Raw genomic sequence first — 20,732 nt, 5'->3', positions numbered from 1 at the left:
GTATCTACTCATTTGACTGCGAGAATGAATCCATCCATACCTGCCAGCTCTCATGACCCTTCCTGAGCCCTCTCTCGGCCGCCTGAGCCAGATTCTGTGGCTCTTCTGCAATCCTCTCCCTCCCCCATCGCCGAATCCTGGATCCCCATCCTGAGCCCCTTCTCTCTCTCTTTTTTTTTTTTTTTGGACTTTTTGCCATTTTCTTGGGCCACTCCAGGGCATATGGAGGTTCCCAGGCTAGGGGTCTAATTGGAGCTGTAGCCACCGGCCTACGCCAGAGCCACAACAACGCAGGATCCGAGCCGCGTCTGCAACCTACACCACAGCTCACAGCAACGCCGGATCGTTAACCCACTGAGCAAGGGCAGGGACCGAACCCGCAACCTCATGGTTCCTAGTCGGATTCGTTAACCACTGCGCCACGACGGGAACTCCCCTGAGCCCCTTCCCTTCCTCTCCATCTCCCCTGTGTTTGTCCCACACTTCCTGCAATGATGGAGATGCAGGCTTGAATTCTGCCTCGGCCCTGACAGTTCCGTGTGATCCGGAGATGCTCACACACACATGCGCACACACACCCACACACCTGCTGCCTATGTGCACCGGGGGTGGGGGGGGTGGATTTCTTTGGGGGAGGAGCGAGGGGTAGGTTATCAGGCCTCTGAAGTTCCCAAGGGGTTAATGGGATCCCAGGCTGGGCAGCAAAGCCTGGCTTCCCTCCTACCCCCTCCTACCTCCCAACTGAGGAATTCCCTCCAGGCAGGGGAGTTAATGAGTGGCAGGGGTGAGGTACCACCTTGGCCAGGCAGGAGCTGGAAGGGGCGGGACTGGAAAAACCTTTTCTGCTTTCGCCTCTCTGTCAGCTCTTCTGTGTCCCAACTGGAAGCCGCCAGGAGGGGTAGTGACTTGCTCAAGGTCACCAGCTCCCTCCCTAGAGCCTGAGGCAGAGCCACAGAGCCAGTTTCCCGACAAGCCAAGGTCCCTTCTGAGCCACAGCCGCCTGACTGTGAACTGGGAAGGCACCAGCCCCCAAGGCTGGTCTGTCCCTCCAGCCCCCAGGAGACACGGGGATGCATCTTGGTCTCTTTTTCTTCTGGGCCTGGCGGACCGGTTTCTTCACCCAGAACTCACAGCTCACATCTGCCCACCAGCAGGCTAGGACATCAGGGAGCCTCTGGGCTCAGGCCTCTCCTGGGCTTTTCCCAGGCCCCCCCTCCCCACTTGCCCTGTTTCCCTCTGGGCGGGCCTGTGACCCCTGGGGCTCTCTACCTCAAATGGGTTGGAAATTTCCAAGTCAGGAATTCTTTGGCCCCCTCCCCAGCCCCCAGCAAATAATTCCTCTTTAAAATGTGTTCATTTTGGAAATTCCCGTGGTGGCTCAGAGGGTTAAGAATGCTGCCGTATCCAGGAGGATGCGGGCTTGATTCCTGGCTTTGCTTGATGGGTTAAGGATCCAGTGTTGAAACAAGCTGCCGTGTAGATCACAGATGAGGCTCGGATCCTTTGTTACCATGGCTACGGCACAGGCCAGCAGCTGCAGCTCTGATTCGACTCCTGGCCTGGGAACTTGCATATGCCTCGGATGAAGCCCTAAAAAAAAAAAAAAAAAAAAAAAAGAGAGAGCAAGAGAGAGAAAAAAAACCCAAAGTCTTCATTTTACTCTTTCTCTCCTTAGGTGTCTGCTAGCATCTGGCAGCCACTGCTCACTTCCACCCTTTCCTCTTGCTTCTTCCAAGCCGATCTCAGAACCAGAGAAAATTAAACAGTCCCAACCATGTCACCCCTGCATGACCCCCTTGGAGGCTCCCCATTGGCCTCTGAAAGGTGTCAGCTACCTCAGCCGACCCCAGGAGCTCTCCCACCCGGGCCTCCTCTCTTCCTCCTCCTCTGCAACGGAGGGCCATCCCTCCATTCCCAACGATGAATCCAGAGCCGACCAGATCTAGCTCCTGCGGATACAGCAGGGACTAAAACAAAGCCCCCAGCCTATGGGAGCTGGAGTTCTGGTGGGGGAAGACAGACAAGAGACAGGAGAAACAAATGACGTGTACAGTATGATAGTCGGGAGCGAGTTCTATGGAGAAAAATCAATTGGGAAAGGCGGACAGGGAGCAGTGGGCACAGGGACTCTGCCGTGTTAGGTGTCACACCAGAGAAGGTCTTGGGAGGAAGTCGACATTTGGACAGAGACCTGAAGGGGGGGGAGGGAGGGAGCGTCCAGATATCTGGAGGAAGAGCCTTCTAGACAGAGAGAAGAGCAGGTGCAAAGGCCCTGGGGTGCCCATGTGCTCATGGAAGAGCATGGAGCCCGGGCAGCTGGGGTGGAATGAGTGAGGGGAGGTGTGGCAGGAGATTATTACAGACAGCAGATGAAGTGGGCAGCTTGGCAAATCATCTAAGGCTTGGTAGGCCATTTTAAGTCTTTTATTTTTTATTTTTTATTTTTAGGGCCACGCTGGTGGCCTGCAGCATATGGAAGTTCCCAGGCTAGGGGTTGAATCGGAGCTGCAGCTGCCAGCCTACACCACAGCCCCAGACATGTGGGACTGAGCCATGTCTGTGACCTATGCCACAGCTCACAGCAATGTCATATCCTTAACCCACTGAGCGAGGCCAGGGATCGAACCTGAGTCCTCATGGATGCTAGTCGGGTTTGTAACTGCCGAGCCACCACGGGAGGAACTCCCAGTCATTTTACGTCTTGGCTTTTACTCTGATAGGCCAGGAACCCATTCCATGGTTCTGAGCAGGGGAGTGACAGGGTCTGACCTGGCATTTGGGTTGGAAAGAGGCTTCAGACAGCGAGGGTAGAAGCAGAGATTATTTAGGGGGACAGAGATGATGGTGCCCAGACCAGTGATGAGCAGCAATGGGGGCTGAGAAGTAACTAGATTTTTCTGCCTCAGAAGTGGTGGAGCCAACAGGATGCAGGTGTGAGAGAGGAGGAGGAGGACCAGGAAATCCAGGTGGGGCAGGTGTGGGAGGGAGGGGAGAGTATGCAGTGTGGGGGCGCGTGTTCACATAGGATTTAGACTTTTTCCTCCAGCCATGCGTCAGTGCTCACTTGCTGCTGGGCCTTTGCACATGCTGCTCTCTTTGCCTGAACGGCTTTTCCTGTCCTAATAGAACTTCAGCTGGCTTCTCCAGAATCCCTCCTATGAATCTGTCCCTTCATTCCTCCGCCCTCCTCATTCTCTCCCTCTCTCTGCTTTGTGCACATGCTGGACCACAGGTATATCTCAGAGCCTTCACCATATTCTGTCCCAGAAGGTAGGACCAATTACCATCACGCTGAAAATCCGTGTTTATCACACATCTTACACCTCAGAGTATCCTGCACACACTAGCTGCTCCACAAGAGACTGGCTGGGGGCCTGGTTCTGCTATTTACAGGTTCTGCGACTTGGGCCACTCACCTTGCGGCCAGGAGCCTTGGTTTTTGCGTCTTGCAAAAGGGCGTGATCTTTCCGGGACGCTGAAGGCTGTAGACAGGAAGAAAACAGTGGTGAGCGCGCCCTCTGCTGGAAGATGGCAGACTCTGCAACCACACCTCCCACTCCACCCGCTTTGCAGCGGAAGAAGGCAGCGGCAGGTGGGAGGCGAGTGAGGACACCAACTGAGCGCCGAACGCACGTGTTCCCACTTGACCTTCACCGAGGCTCTGTGGAAGAGGTTACATTAGATCCATCTTACCGAGCTCCTTGTCCCAGAGCTTCTTACTTGCCATATCCCGCCTCCGCCCCCCATCATTTTTTTTTTTGTTGTTGTTATTGTTGCTATTTCTTGGGCCGCTCAAGCGGCATATGGAGGTTCCCAGGCTAGGGGTTGAATCGGAGCTGTAGCCACCGGCCTACGCCAGAGCCACAGCCACGCAGGATCCGAGCTGCATCTGCAACCTACACCACAGCTCACGGCAACGCCGGATCGTTAACCCACTGAGCAAGGGCAGGGATCGAACCCGCAACCTCATGGTTCCTAGTCGGATTCGTTAACCACTGCGCCACGACGGGAACTCCCCCATCATTTTTTTTTAAGGCAAAAGGGGCAAAGGAGAAGAAAGAAGTGGAGAGACGTGGAGCGTGCACGGGTGGCCAGGAAACCTTTTTTTTTTTGGCATTTCTTGGGCCGCTCCCGCGGCTTATGGAGGTTTCCAGGCTAGGGGTCGATCAGAGTTGTAGCTGCTGGCCTACACCACAGCCACACAGCAACATCAGATCTGAGCCTCATCTGAGACCTACACCACAGCTCATGGCAACACCGCATCCTTAACCCACTGAGCAAGGCCAGGGATCAAACTGGCAACCTCGTGGTTCCTAGTCGGATTCGTTAACCGCTGAGCCACGACGGGAACTCCCCCAGAGGATCTTTTAAGAAAGGCTAAGGACTAGATCCATCTACAGTGGGACTGGGGCTGTGTGAGTCCCAGTTCCCGCTCAGCCCGGACTCAGTTTGGTCAGTCCTTGCCACTCCCCGGGCTGGGCTTCCTCTCCGGTGAAATAACCACGATAACCCTTTCCTGGCTACCCTCCCCGGGTCGTGGGGCTCGGGCTAGACCCCGACAGGGTGTGAAAGCGTCTTGCTAGGTGCGTGCTACGATAGCCACCAGAGGGCGCGAGAGGCCCCTGCCCAAGATCCGTTCCGTCCTGGACCTGGGCTCCAAGACCAGACAGGCTGAGGCCCCTCTGAACCCAGGTCTCCTTTTCGGGGGGAGGGGGGGGGGCGCGTCGTTTCCCTTCTCTGGGCCTGTATAAGGTGATGGTAACAGATGTTTGCCTGGAGGGTCCTGGTTTGTTAAGAATCCCAGGTTACAAAGCATTTTCCCCTCCATTATGTCACTTCCCTGCACAACCCCTGCCTAATACCATTTTCCACCCGAAGATAACAAAACTCAAGCCTAGCATGGAGCCAGCAACCTAAGTTCACTGGGGACCAGACCTGGATGTCACCCGGTGCCTCTCAGCCTTTCTCTGACCCCTCAGCAACCTCTTACTGGGAGAGTCCCCTGAGCTTGTTACAGGGGACCGCCTCTGCACACTCTAAAGTGCCAGATCTGAGGGTGGGTGAAGAAACTGCTTCCCAGTGAAAGTTGGGGCAGCGACACCAGGCAGAGGATATGGCCTGAACTCAGGGGTGGTGTCAGGGAACCTGCACAGCCTGTGTCGGGGAGGAGGGGGAAGGTGACAATGACAAAGAGGAAAATCCCCAAACCTACAAAATCAAGATGCCAAACAAAGCCTTTTATCCCTCAGGGGCAAGTCAACCCTGTACAAACTACAAGTTAATGTTTTCCTTTAGAAATACGATCCTATAAGGGAATCTGATTTTTCCCAACAGCCAGTCCCCAGGAGTGAAATTCCACCATCAGAGTGTCATTCCTAGAATGAAGGCATCTTCCTAAGTTAGGAGACAAGGAAACTGCTGCCAGCCATTCACACACTATGGGGGCACTGTGGCACCAGAGCCTTTCACGGCCGGCTTGTGGCCAGCAGGTCTGGGTGAAGCACAGAGTATAGGAAGGGGACAGAGGCACCCAGGGAAGCCAGGCCTGGGGATGGCTCTGGTCCTACAAGTTGCTGTCATTATCCCCACTGCAGTGAGGAGGAAAACTGAGGCACATGGAGATACCTTGATCAAACCACACTGCCACACAGTGGAGGGTTTAGAATCCAGACCCAGATAGTCCATCTGGCCATCAGAGCCTATACCTTTTTTGGGGGGGCAGGGGGGGGGGAACACACCAGTGGTATGCAGAAGTTCCCAGGCCAGGGATCAAACCCACACCACAGCAGTGACCTGAGCCGCTGCAGTGACAATACCGGATCCTTAACCCACTGCACCACAAGGGAACCCTAGAGCCTGCACTTTTTAAAAATACTTAAAAAAAAATTAAAGTATAACCCTGTAAACCAACTATAAGGAAAGAAGAAAAATCATTAAAAATAAAATAAAATATAGAAGTTCCAAGAAAATAAAACTATAGCTGATTTACAATGTTGTGCCAATTTCTGCTGTTCAGCAAAGTGACCCAGTCATAGATATATTTACACATTGTTTTTCTTATATTATCGTTCACCATGGTCTATTCCAAGAGACTGGAGAGAGTTCCCTGTGCTGTACAGTAGGACCTCATTGCTTATCCATTCTAAATGTCATAGTCTGCATCTGCTCACCTCAAACTCCCAGTCCATCCCACCCCTTCCCCCTCTCCCTTGGCAACCATGCATCTGTTCTCTATGCGAGCCTGTTTCTGTTGTATAGGCTGGTTCATCTGTGCCACACTGTAGATTCCACACATAAGTGATAACATACGGTGTTCATCCTTCTCTTTCTGATTTCACTTCACGCAGGATGATAATCTCTAGTTGCATCCACGCTGTTGCAGATCAGAGGCTGCAGTTTTAACCCCGGCGCTCCAATTAGGGCGTATCACTCAGTTCAGTACTGCAGACTGGGTTCAAATCCCAGCTGCTCTGCCTTTTCCAGCTGTATGACCTTGGGCAGGGAACGTGTCTGTGTCTTCATTTGCAAAGTGGGGATAGTAGTACCTGTCTCAAGGGGTTCCTGAAATGAGTTCTCACCTGTCACATGTTTAGAACAGTGTCAGGCATGCAGCCACCATCCAGTAAATTGTGACGGCTATTCCTGACTCCCCGAGGGGCACATGACCTTGAAGAGTTTCGGATGCTCCAAGATTCTAAAATGCCAGCCTGTGGCATTCGATGTCTTTGGGCTACAGCCTTGTACCCTATTTCCCATGGCTGGACAGTGTGAGGCTGCCGGTCTGCCCAGCTCAGCCCTACACAGGCAAATGAGGTGATGTCGAAGCTTGGCTGGGGCCCAGCCCCTGGAACCTCCCCTTCCCTCCCTCGTGTCTCCCTCGCTCAGATCCCTACACACCCCAGAGGGCCCGGAGGGAAGGTGAGAGGGAGTGAAGGTGGGGGCACACAGCCATCCAAGCGTAGCTCCTCCAGCTCAGTGAACAGGTGCGCCCAGGTGCTGTGCTGAACCTGAGGGGAGCCCGCCTCCCCTCCCCTTAAGCCCGGGCTTGCAATGATCCCGAGCGTTACGCTTCTGTTGTGAGCGTGTGTGGAGGCGTCTGGCTGGTTCATCTGCGCCCCTCCGCAGGTGCTGCCCAGGCCAGGCCCGGCCAGGCAGCCATGGCCGACGAGAAGACCTTTCGCATCGGCTTCATCATGCTGGGGCTCTTCCTGCTGGCCCTCGGCACGTTCCTCATGAGCCACGACCGGCCCCAGGTCTATGGCACCTTCTATGCCATGGGCGGTATCATGGTGATTGGGGGTGTCATCTGGAGCATGTGCCAGTGCTACCCCAAGGTAGGTAGTGGTGGGGACAGGTGGGCTGGGGGCCGTGGCCCAGGGGGGCTTGGGGCTGTGCCTCTAGTCCAGGCATCTATCCCCAGCCTTCAGGCATCTTGTTATCCTCCCCCCATCTCCCCTTCTTTTCTTATCTCCACTGTCCAGCGCATGCATGCATCCATCCCTTATCATAAAAACTGACCAGAAGCCCCCTGGATCTGGAGCCCCAAAGGCACCATGGGGGAGACACAGCCAAACCCAACACCCAATGCAGGTGCCTGAGACCAATTCATGAGTGCTTGCTGCCTGCCAGGCGCACCTGCATCCCTGGTGCAGTTCAGCGCTCATCCTGAGTTTTTGGTACCTCTGAAGTTCTGTTCTACAGCGGAGAAGCCGAGGCTCAGGAAATGAGGTCCCACAGCTCCCATGTCAGCGCTGAGATCAGATGCGTCACCTAAACCTTGACGACCCTCCACCACAGGAGGGCCGACCCTGTGTCCCAGAGCTGCTGAGAGTTCTGAGCGGGCTGTCACCTTAATGGCGCGGGTTGGGCAGAGCTCTGTCTTCGGGGGCTTTAATGTACTCCTAGCCTGCTGAGTGACCTAGTGATGGGGAAAGCACTGGTTTGGGAGTCCTGGGTTCTGGTTCTAGCTCTGTTCCAAACTCTGTGTGTAACCTTCGTCTTACTGAGCCTCAGATTCTTTCATCTGCAACATGAGACCCCGAGCTCCTCCTTCTCCCAGACTCACAGAGGTATTATGAAGAACAGGAAAGAGAGCGAATGTAGAGAGGTTTCGTAAACTGTAGAGTGTTACATTGAGGGGAGGGGCTCCCACCCTTACTGTTATTGATTCTCCCAACAATCCTGCAGAATGGGCACATCAAGAGTTGTAATCCTTCCGTGCTCAGAGAAGTTAAGTGACTTTTCCAAGGTCACACAGCAGCTCGTCAGCCCCAGGGAAACAAGAAGCATGGATTCTAACTTGGGCTCTGCCTCTAACTACCTGGGAGACTTTGGTTAATCCCCTTCCCTCTCTGAGCCTCAGTTTTCTCATCTGTACAATGTGTGAGTCAAGAAGAGGGGGTGGGAAAGGGGGGGGGGCCTCTTAAGGGCCCTGCTGGTCCTGCCATCCAGGGCTCTAGACCCCAGGCGGCCCCCAACCCCCACAGCTCCCTCCTCACCTCCTGCCTGGGTGGCCCAGCTGGGGGTTCTGAAAAAGGCTCCTGGGGGGCAGGGGCCCGGCTCTGCCCAGCCCTGCCTCCTCCACAGGCAGCCCCGGGCTGTCAGCAGTTCCGTCGGCGTCAGGGCAGTCTGGGCTGGTTTGTGGCCATTTACTGGGCAGTTTACAGTCAACTCGCCTCTGTCTGTGCAATGCCCTGAGCAGAGGTCACCGGGAGAAGAGGGCCTTGGGCCCAAGGCACCCATGTCACCTCCATCGTCGTCCTCCTCCCAGTGAGGGGGCTGGCGCCTGGGGACTGGCAAGGCCACGGCGGGGTGGGGGGTGGGCTGTCTGGAGGGCAGTGTCCTTCCTGCTCTCGCCCCCATCCGGAAGCAGCCGTGGGGTGGTGGGCAGAATGGCCGGGTGGCTGTGGGAGTGAGGGAGCGGGGAGGGATGCTGCTGGGTACTAATGGGTACTAATGAGTAACTGTTGATAGACGCATGTGCTCCTGTGCTGCGGAGGCCGCATGGCACACGGCAGGCCCAGATTCACATGCCTCCTCGCTGTGCCCCACTTCTGTGACCTTGGCAGAGGGAGTCCCCCACCTCCCTGAGGCTGGCATGGCTGGCAGCGGGGGAACCGGGGCAGGGGGTCTTGTATGTAGGGGAGCTGGCACCACACCTGGGCCAGAGGCAATTCAGAGGCCTTGTTCTTGGGACTGGTGTTTGCGGCTTTGGGTGGGTCTGTGTGTGTGTGCGCGCAAGTGTGTGTACACTGCTGTGGGTGGGGGTGTGTGTGTGTCAGGGACACCCAGAGGTGCTGGGCCCTGAGCAGGTCCCTCCCACCCCCCACCCACCCCGTCAAACAGGGGGGCCTCCCTGGGCGAGCGGTTAGGCGCATGCTCCAGGGGAGCAGCGGATGCATGTGGGCAGCGCAGAGGCCTTCTCCCCCTTGCTCTGCAGATTGCCTTCATACCCGCTGACTCTGACTTCCAAGGCATCCTGTCTCCGAAGGCGCTGGGGCTGCTGGAGAACGGGCTCGCTGCCGAGATGAAGAGGTGGGTGCAGGGGTGGGGGTGGGGGCCTCTGGAGGTGGGGAGGTAGGGGCAGTGAGCCCTCGGGCGAGGCTCCCCTGCCTGGGAGAGTGAGGGGCAGGGCCGGAGGGGCAGGCGATGTCTTCCCCAAGGCTCCAGGCTCTGGCTTTTGCCTTCCCATTTACTGAGGACATGTCAGAAATCATGGATTGGCGTTCCCATCGTGGCTCAGTGGTTAACGAATTCGACCAGGAACCATGAGGTCGAGGGTTCGATCCCTGGCCTCGCTCAGTGGGTTAAGGATCTGGTGTTGCCGTGAGCTGTGGTGTAGGTTGCAGACGCGGCTGGGATCCCGCGTTGCTGTGGCTGTGGTGTAGGCCGGCGGCTACTGCTCCAATTGGACCCCTAGCCTGGGAACCTCCATATGCCGTGGGTGCAGCCCTAGAAAAGGCAAAAAGACAAAAAAAGAAAAAAAGAAAAAAAGAAAGGACGAGAAAGCGTGGATTGTTCTGAGGTCTCAGCTCTACGAGGTGGGCATGACTCTTCCCATGTTGCAGGTGAGGAAGCTGAGGCTCAGGGATTTTGTCCTGTCTTGTGGCAAATTAGTGACTGCTCAGAAATGAAAAATAGGTCTGACCCTGATTCCCAAACAGCGGTGACTACTACTATTTTAGCGATGAAAAAGAGGCGTGATGGTGGCCCAGGCACAGTCCTGGGCCCTGCCACTTTTTGGCTCAGTGACTTTCGGGAAAGTGGCCTGCCTCTCTTTGCTGCATCTGTGAAATTGGAATACTAATAGTACCCTTCTCCTAGGCTTCAGGGAAGGCGAAGTGAGAAAACAATCAGCCCTCCGTGTCTGTGGGGGACAGCAGAGCTCCTGCAGATGCCAAAAGCTGCAGATGCTCAAGTCCCTTAGATAAAATGCTTCTAATCTATGCAGTCCTCTCAAGTATTTTATTTTATTTGATTTGTATTTTGTCTTTTTTTTTTTTTTTTTTTTTTTGAGGGCAGCACCCACGGCACATGGAGGTTCCCAGGCCAGGGGTCTAATTGGAGCTGCAACTGCTGGCCTATACCACAGGCACAGCCATAGCAACACCAGATCCGAGCCGCATCTGCAACCCACACCACAGCTCACAGCAACGCCGGATCCTTGACCCACTGAGTGAGGCCAGGGATCGAACCCGCAACCCCATGGTTCCCAGTTGGTTTTGTTTCTGCTGCGCCAAGATGGGAACTCCCTCTCAAGTATTTAAAATCATCCCTAGATTACTTCTAATACCTAACACAATGTACATGCTATGTCAATAGTTACCAGAGTATAGCCAATTCAAGCTTTGCTTTTTGGAACTTGCTGGAATTTGTTTTTCGGTGACGTTCCACCCACGGTTGGTTGACTCTGAGGGTGTGGAACCTGGGAAACGGATGGCCCACTGTATAAGCTGAACGCTAAGAACAGAGCCTGGAGCACAGCCGGCCTCTCCAAGGCTCTGTCATTATTCACAGGCAGCGCTTCCAATGCACCAGAGACCAAGTTGGGCGTTCTGCGCCCCTTCCTTCTTTCAGTCCTGATTGGAACCCTGTGAAGTAGGGGGTGTCAGGCCCTTTATACCGATGTAGAAACTGAGGCTTGAGAAGTGCAATCACAGGCCCAAAACCTCCCAGAAAGTCAACATCAGAGCAGACTTGGTGGCCATGGGGGGCCAGCCTCAGGACGGAGCCATAGGGAGAGCTCCTGGAGCAGAGCTGTCCCTCCCCGGGCCTGGACTGTGCAGAGCAGAGCAGAAAGAGCCCAGCACTACCTCTAAGTCTGCGTCACCTGGGCAAGCCAGCGAGAGTGTCTGGCTCAGCCTGCTCCAGTGTCTCCCACAGGTGCGGTGAGCATTAGATGAGTTTGGCGACACAGCCTGGCCACCAGGAGCACTCAGTCTCTGGGCTGTTGCTACTGCTGTGTCCTCCTCCGAGAAGCAGCTTCGAGGGGGGAGTTCAGAATAAATGGCATGAGCAGCATAAAGCTGCAGGCCACCGCTTGGAACCCAGCAAACTCTGGGTCAGTGTAACCTGGTCTGCATTTGGCAGTTGAAGCCTTGGGGACAACCTTGGCGACATGGGGTGAAAGGAACGCTGGACTGATGGTCTGAGTGCTGCCACTTAACTTGGCTTGTTGGGTCTCAGCCTCCTCATCTAAGGAGTAACTACTCCCAGAGGCTTCTTTGAGATCAGGTGAGACCCGGTGCCCAGAGCAGGTGGGCCAGGGAACAACACTGATGTCTGTGGATTGAATCTTTTTTTTTTTGTTTTTTTGTATTTTTGCCTTTTCTACAGCTGTTCCAGCGGCATATGGAGGTTCCCAGGCTAGGGGTCCAATAGGAGCAGTAGCCGCCGGCCTACACCAGAGCCACAACAATGCGGGATCTGAGCTGCTTCTGCGACCCACACCACAGCTCACAGCAACGCCGGATCCTTAACCCACTGAGCAAGGCCAGGGGTCGAACCTGCAACCTCATGGTTCCTAGCCGGATTCGCTAACCACTGAGCCGCGATGGGAACTCCCGTGGATTGAATCTTTGCCCGTCTGCTTGTTCCCTCTCCCGCTGTCTGCTGTGCCCCCACCCAGCCCCCAGCCCCCCTACGCCAGGCTGTGGGAGGAAGCCGCCTATGACCAGAGCCTGCCCGACTTCAGCCACATCCCAATGAAGGTCATGGGCTACAGTGAAGACCCCCGCCCTCTCCTGGCCTCTGAGCCAGGACAGCTGCAGCTGGGAGCCAGCGATGGAGGAGAAGGGGGCCCTCGTGACCCTCAGACCTGGCTGGAAGCCGCTGTGGTCATCCACAGGGGCTCAGACCAGGATGAGGGAGAAAGACGCCCGAGTCAAGGCAGGCCCAGGTGGGTGTGCACAGCACGGGCGTGGGGCTGCTGCTGGTGCTGGGGTGAGGGCGGGGCTGGGCCACTGAGGGGTGCTTGGGGACGGTGGGGAGAGTAGAGAGGGCAGGGACACCCTGAGAAGCAGCAGGAGTAGCAGACACATGAGTCTGGCCTTAGTCAGAAGGGCCTGGGTTCAAATCCCAGCTCCTCTGTGCAGGTTTCTCACCTTCCTGAGCCTCAGTTTCCCCACAGAGCTCTCTGGACACTCACCATGAGGAGCCAGGGTGGGGAGCCAGAGGACCTGAGTTCAAATCCAGGTTCTGCTGCTGATGTGCTCTGTAACCTCGGGCAGGTCCCTCCCCACCCCAGCCTGTCCCCGGCTGCTCATGAACTGGGTTCCTCACTCATTCATGTGGTCACCCATCCACCAGCATTATGGGCACCCACTTCCTGCCAGGCTGGACAGTCCCTCCTGCAGGAGCTCCTTGTCCAAAGGGGGCACAGACAAAGGGACAGAAAGTGACACCCAGTGTGACAGGGACCATGGGCCCAGAGGAGATCTTTGAGTGGCTGGAGAGGCAGAGGAGTGACCCAGCTTGAATAGTTACATCATAGTGACCCATTTCTTGAGCACCCACTATGTGCCAGGCCTTGTGCAAAGTGCTTTGCACTCATTATCTGCTCCAAACTTGGGGAGGAAACTGAGGCCCAGACAGGTGAACTCACCTACCCTGGGGCCTTGCAGCGAGTGACTGGGATTTCAACCCAGGCAGTCTGACTCAGAGTTACCCCTGCCCTCTCCACCTTTGTCCCTGCAGCCCCCAGACCTGTCCCCAGGGCCCTGCACCGTTGGCTTCCTTCCAAGATGACCTGGACGTGGGCTCCAGTGAGGGCAGCAGTCCCAACCTGTCCCCACCTCAGGAGGTAGAGCTTCCGCTCCCGCCTCCAGAGCCCTGGGCCTGCAGGTGCCAGCTGGACCGCTTCCATGACTTTGCCCTGATTGATGCCCCCACATCGGAGGATGTGCCTCCAGAGAAGCTGCAGCGGGAGGCAGCCCTGCCCAGCTCCTGGCAGCGGTCCCCAAGGACAAAGGAGGAGGAAGAGGAGGCAGCTTCGGACGCAGGCGCAGAAGAGCCGGAGCAGGAAGAGGAAGACTTGTATTATGGGCTTCCGGACAACCCCGGGGACCCCCTCCCGGACAAGGAGCTGGGCTTTGAGCCCGACGTCCAGGGCTGAGGTGGAACTTCTCCCTGGGTTCTAGCCTGGTACCACTGCTGGCCCCCGGGTGACCTCACAGGGCCTCCATTTCCCCATCTGCAAAACGGGGATAAATGAAGGATCCCAGGACACATTCGGCCTGGGAGCATTTTGAGAACTGCGCAGAAGTGCACAGGGAGCAGATACCATTACAGGGCCACTGCTGTTCCACTTATTAACTTTTTTTTCTCTGAAGGTAAAATATGATTTGTTGAGAAGATTTTCAGCAGCCAGCGCCCTCAAGAGCCTTTCTGCCTTCTCCCAAAGCTGGCCTCTGAGCAGGAACCCTCCTTGGTGCTAGCTCGGGTCCCTGATCCCCTGTGAAGCCTCTCAGGGTTCTCGATCCTTCTGAGTCTTTTAGTCCACATGGTGGATGGCGTGATCCGTCCTTACTCAGAGCTGACACCCTCGGCCCTCATGCCTCTGTGGCGCCCGCTGCTCTGCGATCCAAAGCCTTCCTTGACTGACCTCTGGGGACCGCCCAGCTTTCTTCCCGGTCAGCCCCACCATGCCCTGCCGCCCCATCCCTTCTCAAGCCGTGTCCCCCACCAGGATGCCCTGTGTCCCCTCTCTGCCCACAAATGCAGGCTCATCCTTTGAAGACGCCCCTCCTCTGAAAGCTTCTCCTGATGTCACCGCCTCTGGACCGCGTTAGTCCTGGCTCCTGTGTGCCCCTCTGGGCCTTGCACATTTCTCATGGAGCAGGGCTGCCAGCTCGAGGCCAGCGCCTTTGCTTTGCTCACCTTGGTCTCTCCCGTGCCTAGGCGGTGGTCACTGAGGGTGGACACAAGTGACCAGACTCCAGGAGCCTTTTGCGGGAAACGCCCTCCCCTCCTCCCGACTCTCAAAACGTCTGACTTAACTACTTCGGCTCAGGTGGCATTGATGGAGCATCTACTGTGTGCCAGAAGCCAAGCTGGCATCTTCCGGAGGAAAGAGAGAGAAACTGATGGCAGTTCTTGCCCTCCGAGGACTCACAATCCACTGAGCCTTCTAAGTTAGGCACAGAGTCCAGAGCAGGGGCTGAGGTGGGAGCCGAGGAGTTACATATTGCCGCAGCAGAGGCAGCGGAGTGATATCCACACAACCTTTGGGGCCTTGGGTACAGAGACAAAGAGCTCAGGCTGCCTTAGGGGCCCCGGTGGATATCACTGTGCAGCAGCGTCACGGAGAAAGGCACCTCTTAGGCTGCTCCCGGCAAAGCACAAGGACGGTGACGCTACCTCACTGCAGGTCCCCATCCTCAGAGCCTGCACCCTGGGCCGGCCTGGGTTGCAAGGGGGGTCGTGGCGGAGGGAAGGGCACACCCCTGGCACCCCTACCCCCCTTTTGGGGTCACTGCTACCTACCTCCAGCAGGGACGCGCCTAGAGCAGGTGTTCCTGCTCGTGGCTCGCGCCTGGGCTCTGCTCACTCCCGGAGGGGAGGGGTGACCTGCATCCGAAAGAACGCTGGTGGGAAAAGCTCAAATAAACAAGCTTTCAGTGTTGGGAGCAGTCACCTTGGTCCACCTCTAAATTCCTTTATGGGAAACCACCCATCCCCCGCGGGCAGGATGAGTGAAGCATTACCGTGGGCTCTGGAACGTGTACACCAAACACAGCGGGGCAGCAGATGGGACAGCTGTGTGGCTGGAACCTCAGGGGTGGCCCACGCCCCTGTGGCACACTGCAGGGCACCCCCAGGCCTCGGCTGAGACCCAGGCGCCTCCGAGAGGGTGAGGGGGGCTGGGGCAGGGACTGAGACGGCAGGCTGGGCTTTGGCTCCCGCCTGACTCCCTCAGCGCTTGCTGCATGATTGGGAGACCACATGCCTGGCCTGCCAGGGACCGTCCTGGTTAATGCCACTGTCCTCACCTCGTTAGCCATACAGGGTCCTTTCACCCTCAAAAGTATTCTATTTGGACGATCAATTGCATGTCCTGTTTCCTTGGGCCTCGATCTCAGTGTCCTCCCTGCGAGCAGAGATGATGGAACCCAGTCTTAACCTTTTGCAGAGTTAGGCGGGGTGGTGGGCAGGGGGATGGGAGGGCATTGGATGGACTCCATCTGCCAGTGCCCTGCAGGTGAGGACTGCCAGGAGCTCACCTGTGCTTAATAGCAGGTTTGTCAGTCCCGCGGGGAGGGGAGAAACCCCCAAGGGATGGCGAGGGGGGGAGAAAGGATTATTATGGGATCTGGGCTTGTGTGAGGTCACTTGGGAGAAGGTCAAAGCAGGAGGGCTCGGCTCCTGGTTGGATGCTATCGGGAAGCAGGGCTAAAGCCAAGGTGGGGCCCTGCAGGAGGACAGAAGACTGGACCGAGCTCAGGGTGCAGCTGGCCAAGCCTCAGCCGTCATGCTCCAGCCAGAAGGGGGCTGTGGGGTCACTGATGGATGCTGAACCAGGCTCACGTTTGCTGGGCTCAGCCATGGCTACCGAGTGGTGTGGATTTTTAATTTTTTTTGTCTTTTTGCCATTTCTTGGGCCACACCTGCCACATATGGAGGTTCCTAGGCTTGGGATCTAATCGGAGCTGTAGCCACCAGCCTACGCCAGAGCCACAGCAACACAGGGATCCGAGCCATGTCTGCGATTTACACCACAGCTCATGGCAACGCCTGATCCCTAACCCACTGAGCAAGGCCAGGGATCGAACCCGCAACCTCATGGTTCCTAGTCGGATTCGTTAACCACTGAGCCACGACAGGAACTCCCCGAGTGGTGTGGATTTGTCTCGACCCATTGGGGTCACAGAGTGCCTTGTCTGATGCTGATGTCCTGTGAAATTGTTCACGTTCATCAGAACAACACCGATGCCCAGCTCTGAAGGCTGGGCTGGCTCCTGGCTGTCAGGCTGCTGTTCTTTCTCGACCTCCCTACTCCTCTGGGGCCTTCCGGTGACCGTGGGGAGGTGGGCTGGAGGCACAAATGTGCCATGGATGTCATTCGAAGAGAAGAGTCTGCAGCTTTTGAAAAACTTGAAGGGCAGGGGAGCAAGGGGCCCTTCTGTTCAGCTCTGCCCATCCCAAGCTCTGTGACTTGGTGACACTCACACTACCGGTGTGCTCTTCCCTTGGCCTCGCCCACTTTCAGTCTCCTCTAGGAAGACGGGCCTCGGGGAGTTAGTTCCCTAGGGACTCAGCGCGTTAAGGATCTGGTGTTGCCACTGCTGTGGCTTGGGTCACAGCTGTGACTCGGGGTCGATCCCTGGCCTGGGAACTTCTGTGTACTATGGAAGAGAAAAAAAGAACGAACAAAAGAAAGGGAGGAAGGAAGACAGAATGAAAGAAAGAAAAGGAGTTTCTGTCGTGGTGCAGCAGAAATGAGTCCAACTGGGAACCACGTGGTTGCGGACTGGATCCCTGGCCTAGCTCAGTGGGTTAAGGACCTGGCATTGCTGTGCGCTGTGGTGTAGGTTGCAGATTCCACTTGGATCCTGAGTTGCGGGGGCTGTGGTGTAGGCTGGCAGCTGCAGCTCTGATTGGACCCCTAGCCTGGGAACCTCCATCTGCCTCCAGTCTCAAGTGTGGCCCTAAAAAGCAAAAAAAAAAAAAAAAAAAAAAAAAAAAAAAAGAAAAGAGAGAGGGAGGGAGGAAGAAAGAAAGAAAGAACACGGGCTCTGGGATGGCCCCTCATTGGCTGATTAGCTGAGGAGGGCGAGGTCTTTCATGTAGGTCCCCAGGGGCAGGTGTGGAGCTGAAACAGCCTGGTGGCCCGGCCTTGGCAAGCCCTGGAGTCGAGCCCTCAGCCCCAGGCTCCAGAGGGATGTACCACGGCAGACATGCCTGCTCTTTCCACCATCACGTCGGATCAGAAGGACTTTTGGAAGCTTCCACTCTCTGGGGAAGGCCGGCCTTTACTGCCCTTTTCTGGGAAAGAACGATCCTGGGGGCAGAGAGCTCAGGCTCTGTGACTGCCCGCTGTGACACTGGGCATGTGGCCACCCTCCCTGATCGTCTGTGCCTGTTCTCCATACAATTCGATGGAGGTGGACCAGACTCCGCTTCTGCTCCTGGTCCTTAAGCCCAGTGCTGGCACCCTCATACCAATTACCCCCCTGGGTCCTCCCTACAGCCCTGGGGGGCAGCCCTGTTCACATGGCAGATGTTTGCTGGAAATCCCAGATGCTGGAGCCAGAAAGACGGGTTTGCACGTAGCCTCTGGGAGTTCCTTGCTGTGTGACCTTTGACAAATCACTGCCCCTCTCTGAGCCTCAACATCCACTTTTATGCAATGGGGAGGAGAATACTCACCTCCTGGGGTGTCGTGAAGAACTCAGGGGTACGACGCCTCCATCACATTGTGGCTGCCTGAACAGTATCAGAGTCCTTCCTTCCCACTCTGGGTCTCAGTGTCTCAGCTGCACGTGGGGATTAGCTCTGTCCTGCTGAGAAACAGGACAATAGGCGAGTGGATTCACCAGGGAGAAGATGCAAAGGGTCGAGAATACCTATGGTGTGCCAGGTGCTCAGGGGCAGGGGAGCTGAGGGTCGGGGAGGGTAACAAGGAGCTGAGAGAGCAGCAGCAGCATCCAGAGAGCAGGGAGAAGGAGCGGGGTCGCTCGTGCCTGGACAGATGAGGCAGCAAACAAAGTCGTTATTTACTTTTTGGCCACACTCTGGGTATCTGGAAGTTCTGGGGCCAGGGATCTAATCTGAGCCACAGCTGCAACCTACACCACAGCTGCGGCAACACCAGGTCCTTAATCCATTGCACCACAGCAGGAACTCCGAGAGGCAGCAAAGTAATTGAGCATCTGCTAATTATCAGGTGCTCCCTGAATGGAGCCCTCCCACCAGCCCAGAGAGGGGGGCTCCTGGGGGCCGGCCCTGGGATTCAAGCCCTGGAGCCTGTACTTCTTCTATAACGCCCCCTACTATGTAAGGAGACTCAAACACCCACCGTGCTGTGCTCACCTGATCTCATTTCACCCTCAGAACCTGCAGAGTTGGTGTGCATCCCCGCGGTACAGATGAGGAGCCTGAGGCTCTGAGAGGCGGAATCACTCACGCATCCTCCCAGAGAAGCACTAAATGGGGGAGAGGCGGTGCGGCCGTAGGGCCTTCTGTTCCCAGCAGGTACCCAGGTGATTCCAACCCTAGGGAGGAGAGGAGAAAGAAGCACCTCAATTATAAGAAAGGGGAGGCACAGAGTTCCTGCTGTGGCTCAGTGGTTAACACATTGAAATAGGAGCCATGAGGATGCGGGTTTGATCCCTGGCCTCGCTTAGTGGGTTAAGGATCCGGCGTGGCTGTGGCTGTGGTGTAGGCTGGCAGCTACAGCTCCGATTCAACCCCTCGCCTGGAAAGCTCCATATGCTTCAGGTGCAGCCCTAAAAAAACAAAAAGAAAAAAAAAAAAAAAAGAAAAGAAAGGAGAGGTATATCTCTGTATGACTGATCACTTTGCCGTACAGCAGATATCGGCACAACGGTGTAAATCAATTATACTCTAATAAAAATTCTTTTTAAAAATTAAAGCAATCATTCAGAGGAAAGACCTGTGACGCCATACGAGAAACAAATGAAAAATGGTCAGCCTCTGGAATAATCAAAGGAATGCGAATTAAAACAACAGGAAGCCGTGTTTCACCTCATAACACTGGCAACGTTTTACAAAGATGGTAACAGTGGTGTTGGCAGGACGAGGAGGAACAGAGCAATTTCTTACATCCCTGGTGGGGCTGGACATGATACGAGTTTCGGGGCGGGGGGGCAATATGGCAACACGTGCCAAGTGCCTCAGCCCATGGCTCCCCCTAGATTCCGCACGTCCACACGTAGGAACTTATCCCAAGGAAATAATCAGACAGGTGTACTAAGAGAGACTTGTGCAAGGGTGCTTATTGCGGCAGTGTTGATGACAGCTCAAACGTGGAAAGGATCTAAACACCCAGCCGTGGAGGTGTGTCAAAATAAAGATGCTACAGCTCTGGGAGGGGCTGGGTATGGCCATCAAAGGGAGGACCCGCCTGACTGAATCCCATCCCCTCCCGACCTCTTCTTGGCAGCATGTGTGATCACTGCAGTTCCACACTTACCTGTGAATTTCTTGGATGGCTTTCTGCATTCCCCATCCCATGCTCAGCCCCATGAAGGCCAGGACTCTGCCTATTATGTTCCGTACTATGGCCTCAGTGCTGGTCTCAGGTCCTGTGGGCTCTCAATAAATAGGGTTTATTTATTCATTTATTTATTTATTCTTTTTTTTTTTTTTGGTCTTTTTGTCCTTTTCAGGGCCACACCCACAGCTTACGGAGGTTCCCAGGTTAGGGGTCTAATAGGACCTGTAGCCACCCGCCTACGCCAGAGCCACAGCAATGCCAGATCCGAGCTTCGTCTGTGACCTACACCACAGCTCGCGACAACGCTGGATCCTTAACCCACTGAGCGAGGCCAGGGATCGAACCCACCGCCTCATGGTTCCTAGACGGATTTGTTTCCCCTGTGCCAGGACGGGAGCTCCTCAATAAATAGTTATTAAATGAATGACTGAGTCTGTACTTTTTATTTTTAGTCTGGTAAAACACACATCAAACTTACCATCTTAGCCATTTTTTTGGCTGCACCCATGGCATGCAGAAGTTCCCTGGGCCAGGGAAGGAACCCAAATCATAACAGTGATCTGAGCCACAGCAGTGACAACACTGGGTCCTTAACTCACTGAGCTACCAGGGAACTCCTCCATCTTAACCATTTTATTTTATTTATTTATTTATTTTTGTCTTTTGTCCTTTTAGGGGCGCACCCGAGGCATAAGGAGTTTCCCAGGCTAGGGGTCTAATTGGAGTTGTAGCTGCTATCCTACGCCAGAGCCACAGCAACACCAGATCCAAGCCACGTCTGTGACCTATGCCACAGCTCACGGCAACGCCAGATCCTTAACCCACTGAGTGAGGCCAGGGATGGAACCCGCCACCTCATGGTTCCTAGTCAGATTCATTTCCGCTGCACCACACCGGGAATTCCCTCTACTTTATTGATTAAAAAGGCAGAAGTGATTACCTTTGTTGGACTTGAACACATGCAATGGCTAGAGCTGCATCAGCTATCTTGCAACCATGAAGGAAATTTCGAGAGACACAGAGGTTTAGGACCTACGAACTGATGAATCAAAGCCAG

At 55.5% G+C, this 20,732-nt stretch overlaps 1 protein-coding gene across 1 annotated transcript; it reads left to right on the top strand.

The window, feature by feature from the left end:
• Positions 1-6,920: 6,920 nt before the first annotated feature.
• BSND (barttin CLCNK type accessory subunit beta) lies at positions 6,921-15,132 on the top strand. Its single transcript, XM_013996393.3, has 4 exons — positions 6,921-7,334; positions 9,440-9,534; positions 12,128-12,397; positions 13,195-15,132. The coding sequence occupies exons 1-4, from the start codon at positions 7,158-7,160 to the stop codon at positions 13,610-13,612; spliced, it is 960 nt and encodes a 319-aa protein (XP_013851847.3). The 5' UTR covers positions 6,921-7,157; the 3' UTR covers positions 13,613-15,132.
• Positions 15,133-20,732: the final 5,600 nt, after the last annotated feature.

This window comes from Sus scrofa, chromosome 6 (genome assembly GCF_054392235.1).
Source record: "Sus scrofa isolate SSC_HxYL_T2T_F1_AM1 chromosome 6, Sscrofa_HxYL_maternal_Yorkshire_Landrace_v2.0, whole genome shotgun sequence".
Taxonomy (NCBI): domain Eukaryota; kingdom Metazoa; phylum Chordata; class Mammalia; order Artiodactyla; family Suidae; genus Sus; species Sus scrofa.
The sequence above is the reverse complement of the archived record's forward strand: the minus strand, read 5'-3'. Positions and strand labels throughout refer to the sequence as shown.